The sequence below is a fragment of the Hoplias malabaricus genome, chromosome 5 (assembly GCF_029633855.1).
Source record: "Hoplias malabaricus isolate fHopMal1 chromosome 5, fHopMal1.hap1, whole genome shotgun sequence".
In the NCBI taxonomy this organism is placed as follows: Eukaryota; Metazoa; Chordata; class Actinopteri; order Characiformes; family Erythrinidae; genus Hoplias; species Hoplias malabaricus.
This window is the reverse complement of record NC_089804.1, coordinates 22,995,299-23,010,107: the sequence shown is the minus strand read 5'-3', so window position 1 is coordinate 23,010,107 and position 14,809 is coordinate 22,995,299. Positions and strand designations below refer to the sequence as shown.

The window sequence follows — 14,809 nt, the reverse complement described above, 5'->3', positions numbered from 1 at the left end:
GGTCTGCAAGCATTTGGATAACTGGAGTACAAAATAATGTAAAAGTTGTGAATTTAAAAAGGAAAGAAACCCTGCACTTTTTGATGTATGAGTTTCACTGGTTTGACACAGCAGTCTAATATTAGACTAATGTTTACTGTAAACCAGCTTAAAAGCAAGGGGCCTTTTTGGGCATCTTTTTAATCTCATTTTTCATTCATTTGTCTTTGGAAAAACTAACTATGGTCCCTTCAAAGAGACCCAGCCGAGTGGAAATGGAAGTTTTTTGACCATAAAAAGAAATTTTCTGAAGATCATTTGTCCTCATTCAAGAACTCATTCTGCGGTGGTTGTGTGCGCTCTCCTCTAAAAATGACTGCATTAAAGTCACTGCTTTGTGGCTTTCATTATTTATATATATTTACTTCCCAAAATACAGGAAATGGGTCTGGATTTTTTTTTCTCCACTGAAAATAAACCTTCAAACAGACCAAACTGCTGAAAAGGTGCTTAAAAAAACTAAAATAAACAAGGTGGAGGGGGGTATTAATAAATACACGCTGTAGCTAATGTTATATTGAAAGTAGTGTTTGGAATATTTTGTTGCTCTTCAACAAAAACGTTTATCTCAGAAACAGTAACTTTAAAATCTTTAATTGGATGTTAATATAAAGAAAATACATTTCAAGCAATTTTTGATCATATCAAGAAAGTCACACAGTGCAAAAGTTTACAAAAGAGATATGTGTTTATTTGGACAGCAATGATACACTTTTAATATATAACTATACAATTTAATAAAAACATATGGTGTTCCCCTTTTTCACCTGTGGGGATAAATGTGTGTTAAATCAGAGGAAACACACAATAGAAATCTGAATGATTCTTAATACTGCTATATTTTGTAATATGATTTAAAAGCCAAAAAATAGCAGTGCGCTAAACATATTCACATACATTTCCACAACCTTTAGGCCCTTTGGTATAACTCCAAAGCTTACACAGTATCAGAAGATATCAGATTTAAACAATATTTTAAAACAAAAAATGATACTTGGATTACATACTGCAGCTTAATATTTAATACGACAAAAGATAACACTGCGAATACACATTTGTATACTCTGCAAATCTGAAGAAAAACATGTAAATACAAACATAGGTAATAGATGTAATGTAGGCAGTGTAGATACAAGAATAATACAATACTTAAAAATTATTTATACACTGCACAAAATCAATATTTGTCTTTATCTCTTGATCTGGATCTGAATACATATTTGTGAATACATAAACTGATAGTCAATAATGCCATGAGTCACACGGAGACACTAATCACCATCTGAATCATTCATAAAAGAATAAAATTTACCTCCGAGGTAAACATCTGAGAAGATCATGTCCTGTGCAACATCTGAACACCACTGTTTACGTTATAGGTTTTTATTTCCTATCTGAAAAGTGCAGGTTTATATTTGTTGATGTTAATATTTGGACAAAGATAAACCAGGCCTTACTTTATGTTTTATAACCAATAAAGAAAACAGTGTTCTCTGTAGATGTGCTCTATTTCCCACTTAGTAAATCAACAACACCTTTGTATTTGTTTGTAAAACCCCTAATCTCTTTCTTAAAATCACATTTAAGGCTGTTTAAGCAAAAACAACAACAGCAACAACAAAAAAGGCCCTCAAATCTTCCCAGCAAGTGCCCCCAGGACCCTGTCAATAACAGAGGAGTCCAAATACGCTACCAGTCCTCCCCTGTTCGCCCACTTTTCAACTCCCTGGCACTCAGACTGGGGTTTATTGTAGGTGAGTTCAGATTTAAAACTCTTATGTCCGTTGCCGATGGCCGAGAGGCACTCTCCCAAGTCTGAAACCCCTCCGCCGAGGGCACGGAGTATGGCGTGGGGACCACACGAATCCCACTTAAAAGTGCTGGCCTCGGAGAGAACGTAAACATCGACCAGACCCTGGATCACACACAGAATTTTATAACCCGCTCCAGAAGCGTAGGTCAAACATCCATCAGATAGAGGAGCCAAAGCCTCCTTCACCTCCTTCCTCTCGCTGGAGCTCAGCACCACAGACAGAGAGCCATTCTTCCTCTTCTCCAGAGGCCTCTCGCGATGAGTGAAGGAGCAGACGTTCACCCCTCCATACGACACGCCCCAGAAGTGCTGCCCCTTCCACCTGGCATCAAAGGGGAGGGAAATAATAAAAGAACGCCTTTATAGATATTTCTGTGCAGCACTTTTCAATACGTGCCTCGAATATTCTCACCCAGATGTGTTTGGAGTCTTTAACTGAATGGTTCATAAATATTCTTCAAATTATTTACAGTTTTCCCTCCTTACTTCAAATGTTATGCCCAGATCAGCCAAGACATGTTTGACAGATTTATTTATGTCGAATCTCCAAACCCAAACATCAAATGGGATGCTACTCCTTACTGGATGGCTTTATATCACTCTAGTCATGTTCCTTTTGAATACACAGCATAGTAGTAATAAAGAGCTCTTACTCTGTTGAGTCTTTGCGGTTGAAGGGTTGATTAATGACCCCCATTACCGGTTCTCCAGTGGTTCGCAAGTAGACCCCGATCAGAACCAGAGCGCATGGAAGTCCTGAAGGACAAATCCCCTTGTCCGACACCTCCTCCTCTTTCCCTTCTATATACTGACTGGTCCCATCTGCACAAAGAGGAACAAACAGTATTTTCTACAGACCAACAGCGATACAACTGTAAAATAAGTTCTGGAGTTACATCAGCCTAGAAAAACACAGGTTGTTATCCAGACAGGACTAAAATCACCAAGCAGAGGTTGTTGTAAAACAATAGGTAATACAACCTTTAATTATCTCTGAAGAGGAGGAAGAAAAACACACACAAGGCCAATCCAGACTTACATAAAATGCACAGAATGTACAACAAAATGTACAACAAAATGTACAACAGAAAATGACCCCAAGCCCCAATGGGCTTTGTAATCCCATCCAAATAGGGCTCAAAGCAGGTGATGAGTTACCAATGGGATCTATCCAGATGCCTACATCTTCAGGGCTGAGGTCGACCTGCAGGGATTCTGCCAGTTCGTCTCGGAGCTGCGGGTTCTGGTGGATCGCTGTGGTCAGGAGAGCTGCAGCTGTCTGATCGCCGTCCAAAACCTTGGCCAACAGAGCAGCCGTGTCCTCTTCTTTAGGACACACTGTAACAGTCACACTCTCCCCTTAAAGAAATGATAGAGAAACGTCAACATTAAAAGACATCAAATCAAAGCCACAATATCCGAGAGCTGTTTTCTCCAATAACATCTCACCAAGTCCATTCTCAAAATTGTTGGACTCCTCCCCATGAATAAAGCCGGTCAACTCTGGAAACTATCAGACAAGAACAAACACGATCATAGAGGATAAGCTTCAACATAACATCATGATAAAATCACAATAACACGATGATGAACCTGAATTACAAACAAGATGAAACACTTGCTCAAGCACCTGTGCGCAAACATCATGTCGAATCATTTCTTGTATCACAACATCAGCAAGAGTCTTGAAGTCCTGGACGAACTTCTTGTTCTTGTCGTCTCCCGTTTTCTCTTGAACCAGGAGCTCGAAGAGTGGAGCCTCCTGCCGACACACTCGAGCCACGTTAGCTGCCTTTTCTGACACATTCAGCAGCAGACGCAGCAAATCAGCCATATCTACGGATTACAGAGGAGAACAATTGGTTTTTACATGAGCAAAACTTTATGGACAGCAATTCCCGTTGGTGGTACTGTCTATTCCACCCACACCCATTCCTAGGAAATTCCTTAAAGAGTGAAAGGACAAGCCTAGCCCTGAGGAAGGACAAGTTCATTCTTCATCACCTGGCAGTCTAACAGGTGATTCGAAATATGGTGCAAACTTCAAAGGAGGAGAAATAAAATTTGGTGGTTGTTCTATGTTTTGGGGATCCTTAATTCCAGAGAGGTGCGGATCAAAACTAGAGGTGCGTCCAACCTTTTTGGAACGTTTTGGTGGAGACTTCGATCTGGTTTAGTGCAATAACACCTTTGTTTGCAATGTGAACTTTTACAATGCCACTGTAATTTCTAATACATCTTAAAAAGTCAACTACCACATTCTTAAAGGTCATATGGATAATATAAATGTTATTATTATTATGTTATTATTGTTATACTAACATATGCAGCCTATACGCACTGCCTATCTCCATCTATAAAGCAAGGTTTTGTTGTAGAGCAATAATAAATGTGCAGAATAATGCAGTACGGTTTGTGTTTCAAGGCCTGTGTGAAATCTGGATGTTTTTAAACTCCAGAAGCAGGCATTAATAATAATAATTATACTAATTTGTATAGTTGTTTAAATTTCAAATTTCTTTAAACAGGTTGGGTCACTGCAGTGGATCATTTGGTGGTTCATGGGGATGAACAAGACTATAATGAGGTCAGGCCATGATAAAACTAGAAATAAAAATATCACACTATCTGGGACACGCTGTTAAAATTAACCTACACAGAGGACAACAGTGAGATCTAAAAAGGTGCTGATGGTTTAATTAAAAGGATGTTATTGAGAGATTGCTCATATGTAATGGTGATATTGATAAATCTCTATAGTAGTGAAGGGGATACTACTACAGTACATTATTAACATCACACTACACACAATCACACTACACACAGACACACCATCACAGCAACACATACACACCATCACATTACACACAACAACACACACATCATCGAACTACACACAGACACACCATCGAACTACACACAGCAAAACATACACACCATCACACCACACACAGCAAAACATACACACCATCACATTACACACAACAACACACACACCATCACACTACACACAACAACACACACACCATCACACTACACACAGACACACCATCACATTACACACAGACACACCATCACACTACACACAGACACACCATCACATTACACACAACACACACAGCAACACATACACACCATCACATTACACACAACAATACACACACCATCACACTACACACAGCAACACCACACACAGCTGACTTCTTTACTGTGTATTGAAAGCAGTTTGACTAATCACTCGGTTAAGTACAAACCCAACAGTACAGAACTTGCTACATGTAAAGTTACTTTAAAAAATTCCAAACAGCTTTAGATATGAACCCCATTAAAGCAGTAAAAGAGCAGAGAAAGGCTGTAAAACAGTTCAAGAGGATTAAAATTCTCGCCTTTCAGCTGTAAAGCGGCTCCTCTGGAGATGATTTCAATCTTGAATTCCTGCTGAATTTTTCACTCGCTTCCTGCTTCCTGTAGGTCTTCTGGGCTGCTGTTGAAACTGTACAAGGGAAACCTAGCCGACAGACGCCGACTCCTTTCTATATGATAACTAAGCTTTCATTTTGTGAAATCTAAGCAGCAATTATCTGAACCCCGCCGCTTGGAACGTTTCCCTAGATCAACGTCACGGAAGGGGCGGGGCTCATTCACCTCTGCTGGTGCTGCCCTCTACTGGTAGATCTAAGAAAATATATAATAGGCTACGTCTCGCTACTTAGTTCCTAGGTAGTGCACTTCATGCTCCCTATTTAGGGCACTCTTCCTGATAACAAGCGGATGCTGGCCACTTGTGGCTCTGCTTGTGAACCAAAATATGAATAACGGTCATAACATATGGCTAATTTTTGGAAACTCAGTGTCAGCCAAAAATATTCCAATAATGACCTCTCGAAACGTGGGGCCCTCTTTTGTTGTTTATTTTACCAGATGTTGCAGAGAAAATGTGTACACTACGCATATTAACAGAGTGACATTAGATAATTCTAATCTAATTCTTAGTTGTATTTAAATGATTTTTGCTGGAAATAGCTATTGACATTCCTGATATTTATTTCAATACTTTTCAACATTTAATCTAAGCACTTCACTATCCAGGCAACACAGAATTAGCTTTCATGCTAATGAAAGCAAAAGACTACATATAATCAAATGATTTACACAAATGTTATTTTATTTAAATGAATCATTTATTTAAGATGGTTGTACTGACCGCATTGCTTAATATCACAATATCATTGAAAATGTAAAGAAAATGAACTTTTAATCCTCAGCACATGATCTTAAGGGAATTCAGAAGATGTACACAGTGAGGATCTGATTTAAATTCCTGTTGAATATCGTTGCTGTCCAGTTAAAAACATCTATCTCCATTTTTGTGGATGTTTAGTAGTAGGAAACTACCGCCTTGTTTTGATGCTAAAATATGAATCTTTCTTAAGTATTTTAATAATTATTTAAAGGTAGGTTGTTCTGAAAAACACGTGGTTAAAGTGTTGGTTACCCTTACTATGCATGTGTATTTCAATTTTGTAATGAACCAAAACATTCTGGTACTGTATATGTGCCCATATGTACTGAAAAGTGAATAATTTAACTTAGAATAGGAGCTGTCAAAAAAAACTCAATTAATTAGAAATAGTGTGCTGATACTGTGTTTGTGGTTGCCCTTTAAGATATATTCAAGAAATTCCAGAATCCTTTGCCAAGAGTTCTCTTGAGAAGCTGCATGTTGGTCCATGTTTCCTCCCCACCGAATCAGCACTGAAAATACACATAATACCAGTCAAACAATCGCTTTGCTGGAAATATTTTCTCAATTGGAAAAAAAAATTGCAACTTACACTTCATATGCCATTATTATTTTGTTTTTATTATAAAATATTCCTTATGAAGAGTGAGTGTGTATATATAATATCCCCAAGGTCTAATCTTTCTTCATTCAGAATGAAATGTGTTACTGTGCCTTTGGGATTGATATAGACTAGATGTCCATATGTTTGTAGACACCTCTCTTAATGAGTGATTTCCAATATTTTAAGGATCACCCATTATGGATGTAGACTTTCAAATATGTGTTCATAAACTGTAATCTCTGTAGGAGAGCAGGAAATAAAATGAGATGCTCTAAAGCGGATTAACATGAGCCTAAATTATCATGTACATGGTCAAGCATGGCTTAGAATGTGCCATGCATAAAGTTCCATGTACTGAGCTGTGGAACACACACACACACACATACACACACACACAGATATATTATTTTAATAAGTGGGTTGTGATAAATAATAAACTTTTATTCTTCTACCAATGATCTTAAGGGAAATTAGATGTAAAAGGAATGGATTATTTGGGGGATATTTAGGTTATTTTAAAGCATGAAACAAATGGATTCATGTGTTAATGCTAAAATATGAATGTTTTAAAGTATTGTAATAATCATTTAAAGATGAAGTATAGCTATTCTGAAGACCTGTTATTTAGGTTGTTGTGAAGGACAGTTGTGTTTAAAAAACTTTTAAATGTTTGTTTTTCAATACACTAAATATATATCATTGTATATTTGTAGTTATTGTGCCTGTGTGTGTTGGAAAATGAAATCTTTCCCAAAAATTCCAGATTTAATTTAAGGCAGCTACTTTCAAAATATTGAAATAAGTAAATTAGAATTGGTGTTAATACTGTGTTTGTTGCTGCCCTCGTAGGTTATGTTCTAGAAATTCCAGGATCCTTTGCCATGATTTCTCTTGAGCAGCTGCATGTTGGGCCATGTTTCCTCACCACCGAATCAGCACTGAAATTACACAGAGTACTGGTTAAACAATTGCAAGCCATTGTTGGGAATATTTTGACAAATAAAAAATAAACACTTGTATTTATTAGGCTGCTTGGTGAACACAGTTCAATCAGGTGCCCTGCACCAGGGTAAGAAATACGAGTGTATAGATGAGATTTTCCAGTGGCAAAAAGCCTTTTCTCGATCTAGAATAAAAACCAGGCAGATGAGTATCCGTATGCTCCATTTTCTTAATGAAGTGTGTGGGTTTATATTTTATCCCTGTGGTCTAATATGCTTGTATTTAGATTCACTTCGTCCATCCTCCTCACCACATCTGCAAACTCCAAAGAATCACAGGTTAAGTCATCTTCCCCAGCAATATACAGCAGAGGGCATTCCAGGTCCTCAATCTGCAATAATTAAGTCAAATACATTAACAATAAGAAAAATCTAACACCTTCCTTAGAATTATTCTGCATAAAAAAAGTGTTAAACTGTAATAAGTTCTGCTTTAAATTAAAATCAATTCCGTATGCATGAAATGTTTTCAAGGCAGGTTAAAAATAAAGGTTTAAAAAATGTTGTGTGTGTTTACTTACTGGAACAATGTTAGCTGGTGGAAGATTGCTAGGCAGGTACCGTTCCAAGAAGCTCACGTATCCCTGATCATCAACGCTCCAAAATATTTGTTCTCTGAAAATGTAGCACATTTATGATGCCATTTTTGTTTTTAAACACAACAAAATAGAACAGACATGAGGGGGGTCTAAATCCATTCCAATGCCTACTCACGTTTCAGAGCTCTCTTGGCAAGGACCGTCCTCACTAGGCAAGAGGAAACCTCCCAAAGGCCCATTGATGCACACCAGACATTTGGGCTTGAGAGTGAATGGAAGGAAAAAAAGGTTGCATAATTTGTGTTACACAGTTTTGTACAGTATAAGGCACACAGAGCCAGACAAATGTGTGGGCCCCAATAATGCATACACATTACAATTACTGAATGAGGTTCAGGAAACTCTGCCAATGACTGACCAGAGGAGTATAACATTAAAAATTGAGAAATAACTAGGTTTCTTTAGAATGATAAATGTTTTGCTTTGTTTTAGAACTCTCCATTCCCCAAAGGTTCAGAGGTTCAGATAAAATATCATAAATATCCATAGTGTCCTATTCTCTACCCTGTTACTCAGCAGATTAGTTTTAGTTAAAGATTAAATTAAAAAAAATCTTATATGATGTCCTTCATTAATCTGGTAAATTTTTAGTTTATGGTTATTACATTCCCGACTACAACATAACTGATATATACTATGCTATAACAACCTATACTTTGTTGCAGATGTAGGATTCTCCTCCTTTCCACTGTCTTTTGAATACACTGAAGCATATGTATAGACAGCCAAGGGAATAATGTTATATGATACGCTTGTTTTGTGTAATTGTGAACAGCAGTAATTTAGTTATTTTAATATATTACATATCTACACAGTGTTACTTACTGTGACTGATGGATACATAGTGATCCGCAGGGCTAAGTAAACACCATAGGAGAGGGCTGTGATTGCGATTCTGTTACCACAAACATGTGGATGGTCTTGAAGGATATGCCATGCTGCCTGAAAAACATATGAATATGCCATAACTCAGCAGATAAAAATAATCAACATGCTTATTTAGAGTAACTGATTATGATTTTGTGTAATTTATTGGTAAAATGCCCAAATTCTGGATTATTATTATAACGTCTGAAAATGTAAAAATATAGAATGTTTCTCATTGTAAAATCTTTGTCATTTTAATGTAAATTTTGTTTATGAAGCAAATTTAAAATCCTATCATTTCAGTATCATTTCTGTATCAATGTTACATCAACTACAGATGAGTAAAATTAGCTCATTAAAACAATAACAATAAATAAATAAATAAATGAATAAATAATCTTGTTTTGAACGCAAAAGCCATAGGCCACTTTTTTCCCGAGTGCTTACAGTTAAGCCTTTACCTTGAAATAAGAGTCTGAAACCCTGATGTGCATGAAGGGTCCTGCAATGTCTTTATGTTTAAAGTAGGCCAGGGCTAGAGACGCTAACAGAGCGGCGCGATACTCCACTAGCCCTCCGCCTGCACCCCACAGGTCCAGAACTCCAGGAAACGGACCTGGACCTGAAAAACAAGCCACAACTTCATTAATTCTAAGGAAGATCATTAGGTAAGGAGGGTTTTTGGATTGCTGTTTAACCCTTTAAAGTAAGACATTTTGTTGAACCACATTTTTTCCACATGAATGATGTAACGTTCAGAAATTTAAAGTATACAAGGGTCACATTTCGGGCGGCACGGTGGACCTGGAGGTTGTGGGTTCGATTCCCGCTCTGGGTGACTGTCTGTGAGGAGTGTGGTGTGTTTTCCCTGTGTCCGTGTGGGTTTCCTCCGGGTGACTGTCTGTGAGGAGTGTGGTGTGTTCTCCCTGTGTCCGCGTGGGTTTCCTCCGGGTGACTGTCTGTGAGGAGTGTGGTGTGTTCTCCCTGTGTCCGCGTGGGTTTCCTCCGGGTGACTGTCTGTGAGGAGTGTGGTGTGTTCTCCCTGTGTCCGCGTGGGTTTCCTCCGGGTGACTGTCTGTGAGGAGTGTGGTGTGTTCTCCTGGTGCATGGTGTCTGCGTGGGTTTCCTCCGGGTGACTGTTTGTGAGGAGTGTGGTGTGTTCTCCCTGTGTCTGCGTGGGTTTCCTCCGGGTGACTGTCTGTGAGGAGTGTGGTGTGTTCTCCGGGTGCATGGTGTCTGCGTGGGTTTCCTCCGGGTGACTGTTTGTGAGGAGTGTGGTGTGTTCTCCCTGTGTCTGCGTGGGTTTCCTCCGGGTGACTGTCTGTGAGGAGTGTGGTGTGTTCTCCCCATGTCCGCGTGGGTTTCCTCCGGGTGACTGTCTGTGAGGAGTGTGGTGTGTTCTCCCTGTGTCTGCGTGGGTTTCCTCCGGGTGACTGTCTGTGAGGAGTGTGGTGTGTTCTCCCTGTGTCTGTGTGGGTTTACTACGGGTGACTGTCTGTGAGGAGTGTGGTGTGTTCCCCATGTGTCTGCATGGGTTTCCTCCCACAGTCCAAAAACACAGGTTTGTAGGTGGATTGGTGACTCAAAAAAAAGTGTCTGTAGGTGTGTGTGTGTTGCCCTGTGAAGGACTGGCGCCCCCTCCAGGGTGTATTCCCACCTTGCGCCCAATGATTCCAGGTAGGCTCTGAACCCACCGCAACCCTGAACTGGATTAGGTTTACAGACAATGAATGAATGAATGAAAGGGTAACATTTCACACTGAGCCTCATAGACATATACAAGATATCAGACATACACCAAACCATGGTAATATGCAAGACATGCAAAAATCCTGTAACAAAAAAACAAAACCAAAACAAGAAAACACAACTAATCTGTTTCACCACCTCAAGCAAAGGAACCCAGCTGAGTAGAAGGAAATCAAAACTGCTGAAAGGATCTCTACAGGCAATGAGCTCTAACCAAAACAGACCCCATTGACTCAGCAAAGCATCTATTTTATATTTGTTTTATTCACTGCGAAGCTTTTTTGTATAAGTGTTTACGCTTGCTGTTTATATTCCTGCACCTTTAATTTTAGGTTAAATGTATGCAATAGTTCTTGAAATTAATGTTAGAATCATATTGCACACCCCTACTAACGGCTACCTAAAATACCATAGCAAAAATCTTTACCATGTTCCTTTGTCATTATAATGAAAAAATGTCATACAATAACAACCATGGAACAGAACCTTCACTTTGTACGTTTTGTATAACACCTGTTGATTTACAGAAAAATAAAGGAAGCTTATGTCAGGATCACGGAGCGGACTGACTGAGGGCGGACGCATTCGCTAAAACACAGTAAACGTTTATTCAAGGAAAAATAACAAAACAAAGAGATTTTCGACAGAAGGTAAACAAGCCAGACTGCACACTAAGAAATAAACGGGGTAAATGGGACAGACAGAAAACAAAGCGAAACGACGACAAAGGGAATGAAACGACGAGGGGGGGGGGGGGGGGGGGAACTACGGCGATAGACAGATAACATGACCGACAGTACTGAAGACAACGGAGAAATGAGTAATGTTCGACAAACAGGACGTGAGACAAGAGGGCTTAAATGCTTGACACAAACGAGACACACCTGGACAGATAACGAGGGGACAGGTTAACAAATGACAGACGAGGAGGCGGGACAAAGGCGGGACTAGAACGTAAACAAACATAGCCATGTGCTGAGAAAGAGCACATGACCGGGAAAACAGACATGACGAGACGAGGGCGTGACAGCTTATAGTTTTGAAAGAACGTGTCTCCTTTTAGTTTGATCACCTGGAGGCAGAAATAATGTTCCTACAAATTTGTTTTGGCGGATATCTATCGTCTTGACACCCGGGGCCATGTACCAGCGTTGCACTGTAACGGTGGCCAGTTCCTGCTCTTTGATGTCTTGGTCTTCAGAGGGATCACTGGGAACAATGTGACCTTCCAGCAAAGACAAGTTCACTGTATATGGAGTGTGCACGTTCTTCTTTCGTAATCTGAAAGCAAGGAATGTGATCATTACTTCTCTGGACATAACATAAGGACATGCAATACTGTAAAAGTCTCTAAATAAGCTTCAAAAGAGGTATTCTTGTTCACACATTGGAGTGAACACTGGGGATATAAAACAGCATGTTGTAACTAAATGTACATGAAATATGGAATTTTTATATATGAACCCTGCTGATATGAACTCAGAAGACCCCATTTTTCCCTTCTTTACCTGAGAACATTTCTCTTCCCGATTGCTGGCTGCAGACTCCAGAAGAGTCCCATTGGTTCACAGCCAGTGTATGAGCCGCTCACAGAAAAGTCCCTGGTCACTGGAAAATTAGATTTTTTTTTTAACACCATGTGTCATTTAAATAAGTTAACCCAAAAGTCATATATATCCATGGATGATTGGTCACTACAAGAGCAGACCAAGCATTGGTTAATTGGCATAATGGACAATAATGTCTGTTTAAAACACACAAAGTGACAAGTCACGAGAAGAATTTTTCCAAGGATTAACTGCATGGTTCTGATTTATTGCTCACAGTCATGAGTTCCGTTGTCATCAGAGTGGTAGTGAGAGATGGATTCCCATAAGTTTCCTCCTTCACAGAGCATCCAAGCTCGTAAGGTTACAGGTGAACTACGAGGCAGGTGACAGGCCTTCACAACAATCTGTTCATCTATTAAGGCTCGAGAAGGTGTAGCAGTCAGCAAAGGAGCCAATACACTGTTCACGTTCCACCTCACCTGACCTGGACACAAAAGGTACTCGTCAAAATCTTTAGACTGATGGAGTTCACTAGTGATTGTGGAGAGTAAATAAAAGGCTATGTTTGTGTTGCAGATGTGGAGACAACGGATTCTATTTACATCCACTGGAGTTCATCCATCCATCCATTATCTGTAAGCGCTTATCCAGTTCAGGGTCGCGGTAGGTGGGTATTCCTACCTGGAATCACTGGGCGCAAGACGGGAATACACCCTGGAGGGGGCGCCAGTCCTTCACAGGGCAACACACACACTCTACTACAGTCACTTTTGAGTCGCCAATCCACCTACCAACGTGTGTTTTTGGACTGTGGGAGGAAACCAGAGCACCCGGAATAAACCCACGCAGACACAGGGAGAACACACCACACTCCTCACAGACAGTCACCCGGAGGAAACCCACGCAGACACAGGGAGAACACACCACACTCCACACAGACAGTCACCTGGAGGAAACCCACGTAGACACAGGGAGAACACACAACACAGACAGTCACCTGGAGCAGGAATTGAACCCACAACCTCCAGGTCCCTGGAGCTGTGTGACGGTGACACCTACCTGCTGCGCCACCATGCCGCCTTCACTGGAGTTCAAAGATTACTATATAATCAGCCATTTTCATTAAAACATTCTGAATACTGTATTGCACTTATAAAGTATTTTCTTGTAATTAAAAAAAATGCTATCTATACATGTAATATATCAGTTCAGTTTAACAAGGCAAGGCTTGGTTCAACAGATTTATACATGTCCAAACATGACCTTGTCAACTGATAAGAACTGTAACATGTTTGCCATACATTGTGCAGTGTTGGTCACTGATCTACAGTCAGACATTTAACACCTGAACCTAGTCACAGTCTCACACACATCTCAGACACTGGAGAATATCATTTCCCTTTTAAAAAGACTTGTATATAAACAGTACTGCATCTGTATATTTATATTGATAAATACATAAAAATGATATTTTATTCATATGAAACATTTATTAATTTGATAATATTTACCTAATAATATTTACATATTAACCTAAATGATCTATTTAGAAAACATATAACTAAAAAATACTAATGAAAATTAAACTGCTTTCACAGTTAACAGGTTAAAGTGTTTCCAATGCTTAATAAGTTTAAAAGAGCCCACCTGAGTTAATCTAGATTTCTTACCAGTGTGTCCATAAGTAGTTCTGGTCATTTTCCTTGAAGTTACTTTATGTACAAACTGGCAAAAGCCTCTAATTTTAGTTTGCCTCAGTCTTGATGACAACCCCCACATTATGTCCAGGCACATCATTTCTTACATGCGCTTTCCCCCCAGACAACTCTGCAGACCTCATCTCGCCTTTGTGGACATGTGCATAACACAGCTAAGTACAAAGTTCTAAACTAATTACTGCAAGCAAATTTTGCCGGACTTTAATCCTATAGAAAACCTTTCGTGGGATTTAAAGAAGGTTCTTGGGAAATGGGATAAGATTCCTCAGGAACACTGACAGAAGCTGGTGTCTGGCTTTGCATTATTAACAGCAAAAGTTTGCTTTTCTAGGTACAAAGCAGGGACATTTTGTAAAAGTCATTAAAAACTGGTGTGTTAACTCACCTTGAGGTTGTAACTGGGAACTGAAGATACCAAATGTTATTTCAAATTTTGTTTTTATACATTTTATGTTTATATCTCTTATGAAGTCTTACAGAGTATGAACATATTCTCATAAAGGCCTGGTAAGATCTTGCAGGTGTTTTTTAAACCCAGACCCAAAAACCTGAACCGGGACACACTCTGACCTTATAGGATGAATATATTACAGAATAAAAATGAATGATTTAATTAATGTATAATG

General features: G+C 39.3%; 1 protein-coding gene and 1 pseudogene across 1 annotated transcript; both read right to left on the bottom strand.

Moving 5' to 3' along the window:
- Positions 1-729: 729 nt before the first annotated feature.
- Positions 730-5,465, bottom strand: inpp1 (inositol polyphosphate-1-phosphatase). Its single transcript, XM_066672161.1, has 6 exons — positions 5,239-5,465; positions 3,483-3,688; positions 3,302-3,362; positions 3,011-3,211; positions 2,506-2,674; positions 730-2,174 (listed from the first exon to the last, which is right to left on the bottom strand). The coding sequence occupies exons 2-6, from the start codon at positions 3,684-3,686 to the stop codon at positions 1,670-1,672; spliced, it is 1,140 nt and encodes a 379-aa protein (XP_066528258.1). The 5' UTR covers positions 3,687-3,688; positions 5,239-5,465; the 3' UTR covers positions 730-1,669.
- Positions 5,466-7,518: 2,053 nt separating this feature from the next.
- LOC136697276 (bile acid-CoA:amino acid N-acyltransferase-like) lies at positions 7,519-14,163 on the bottom strand (annotated as a pseudogene).
- Between the last annotated feature and the right edge of the window lie 646 nt (positions 14,164-14,809).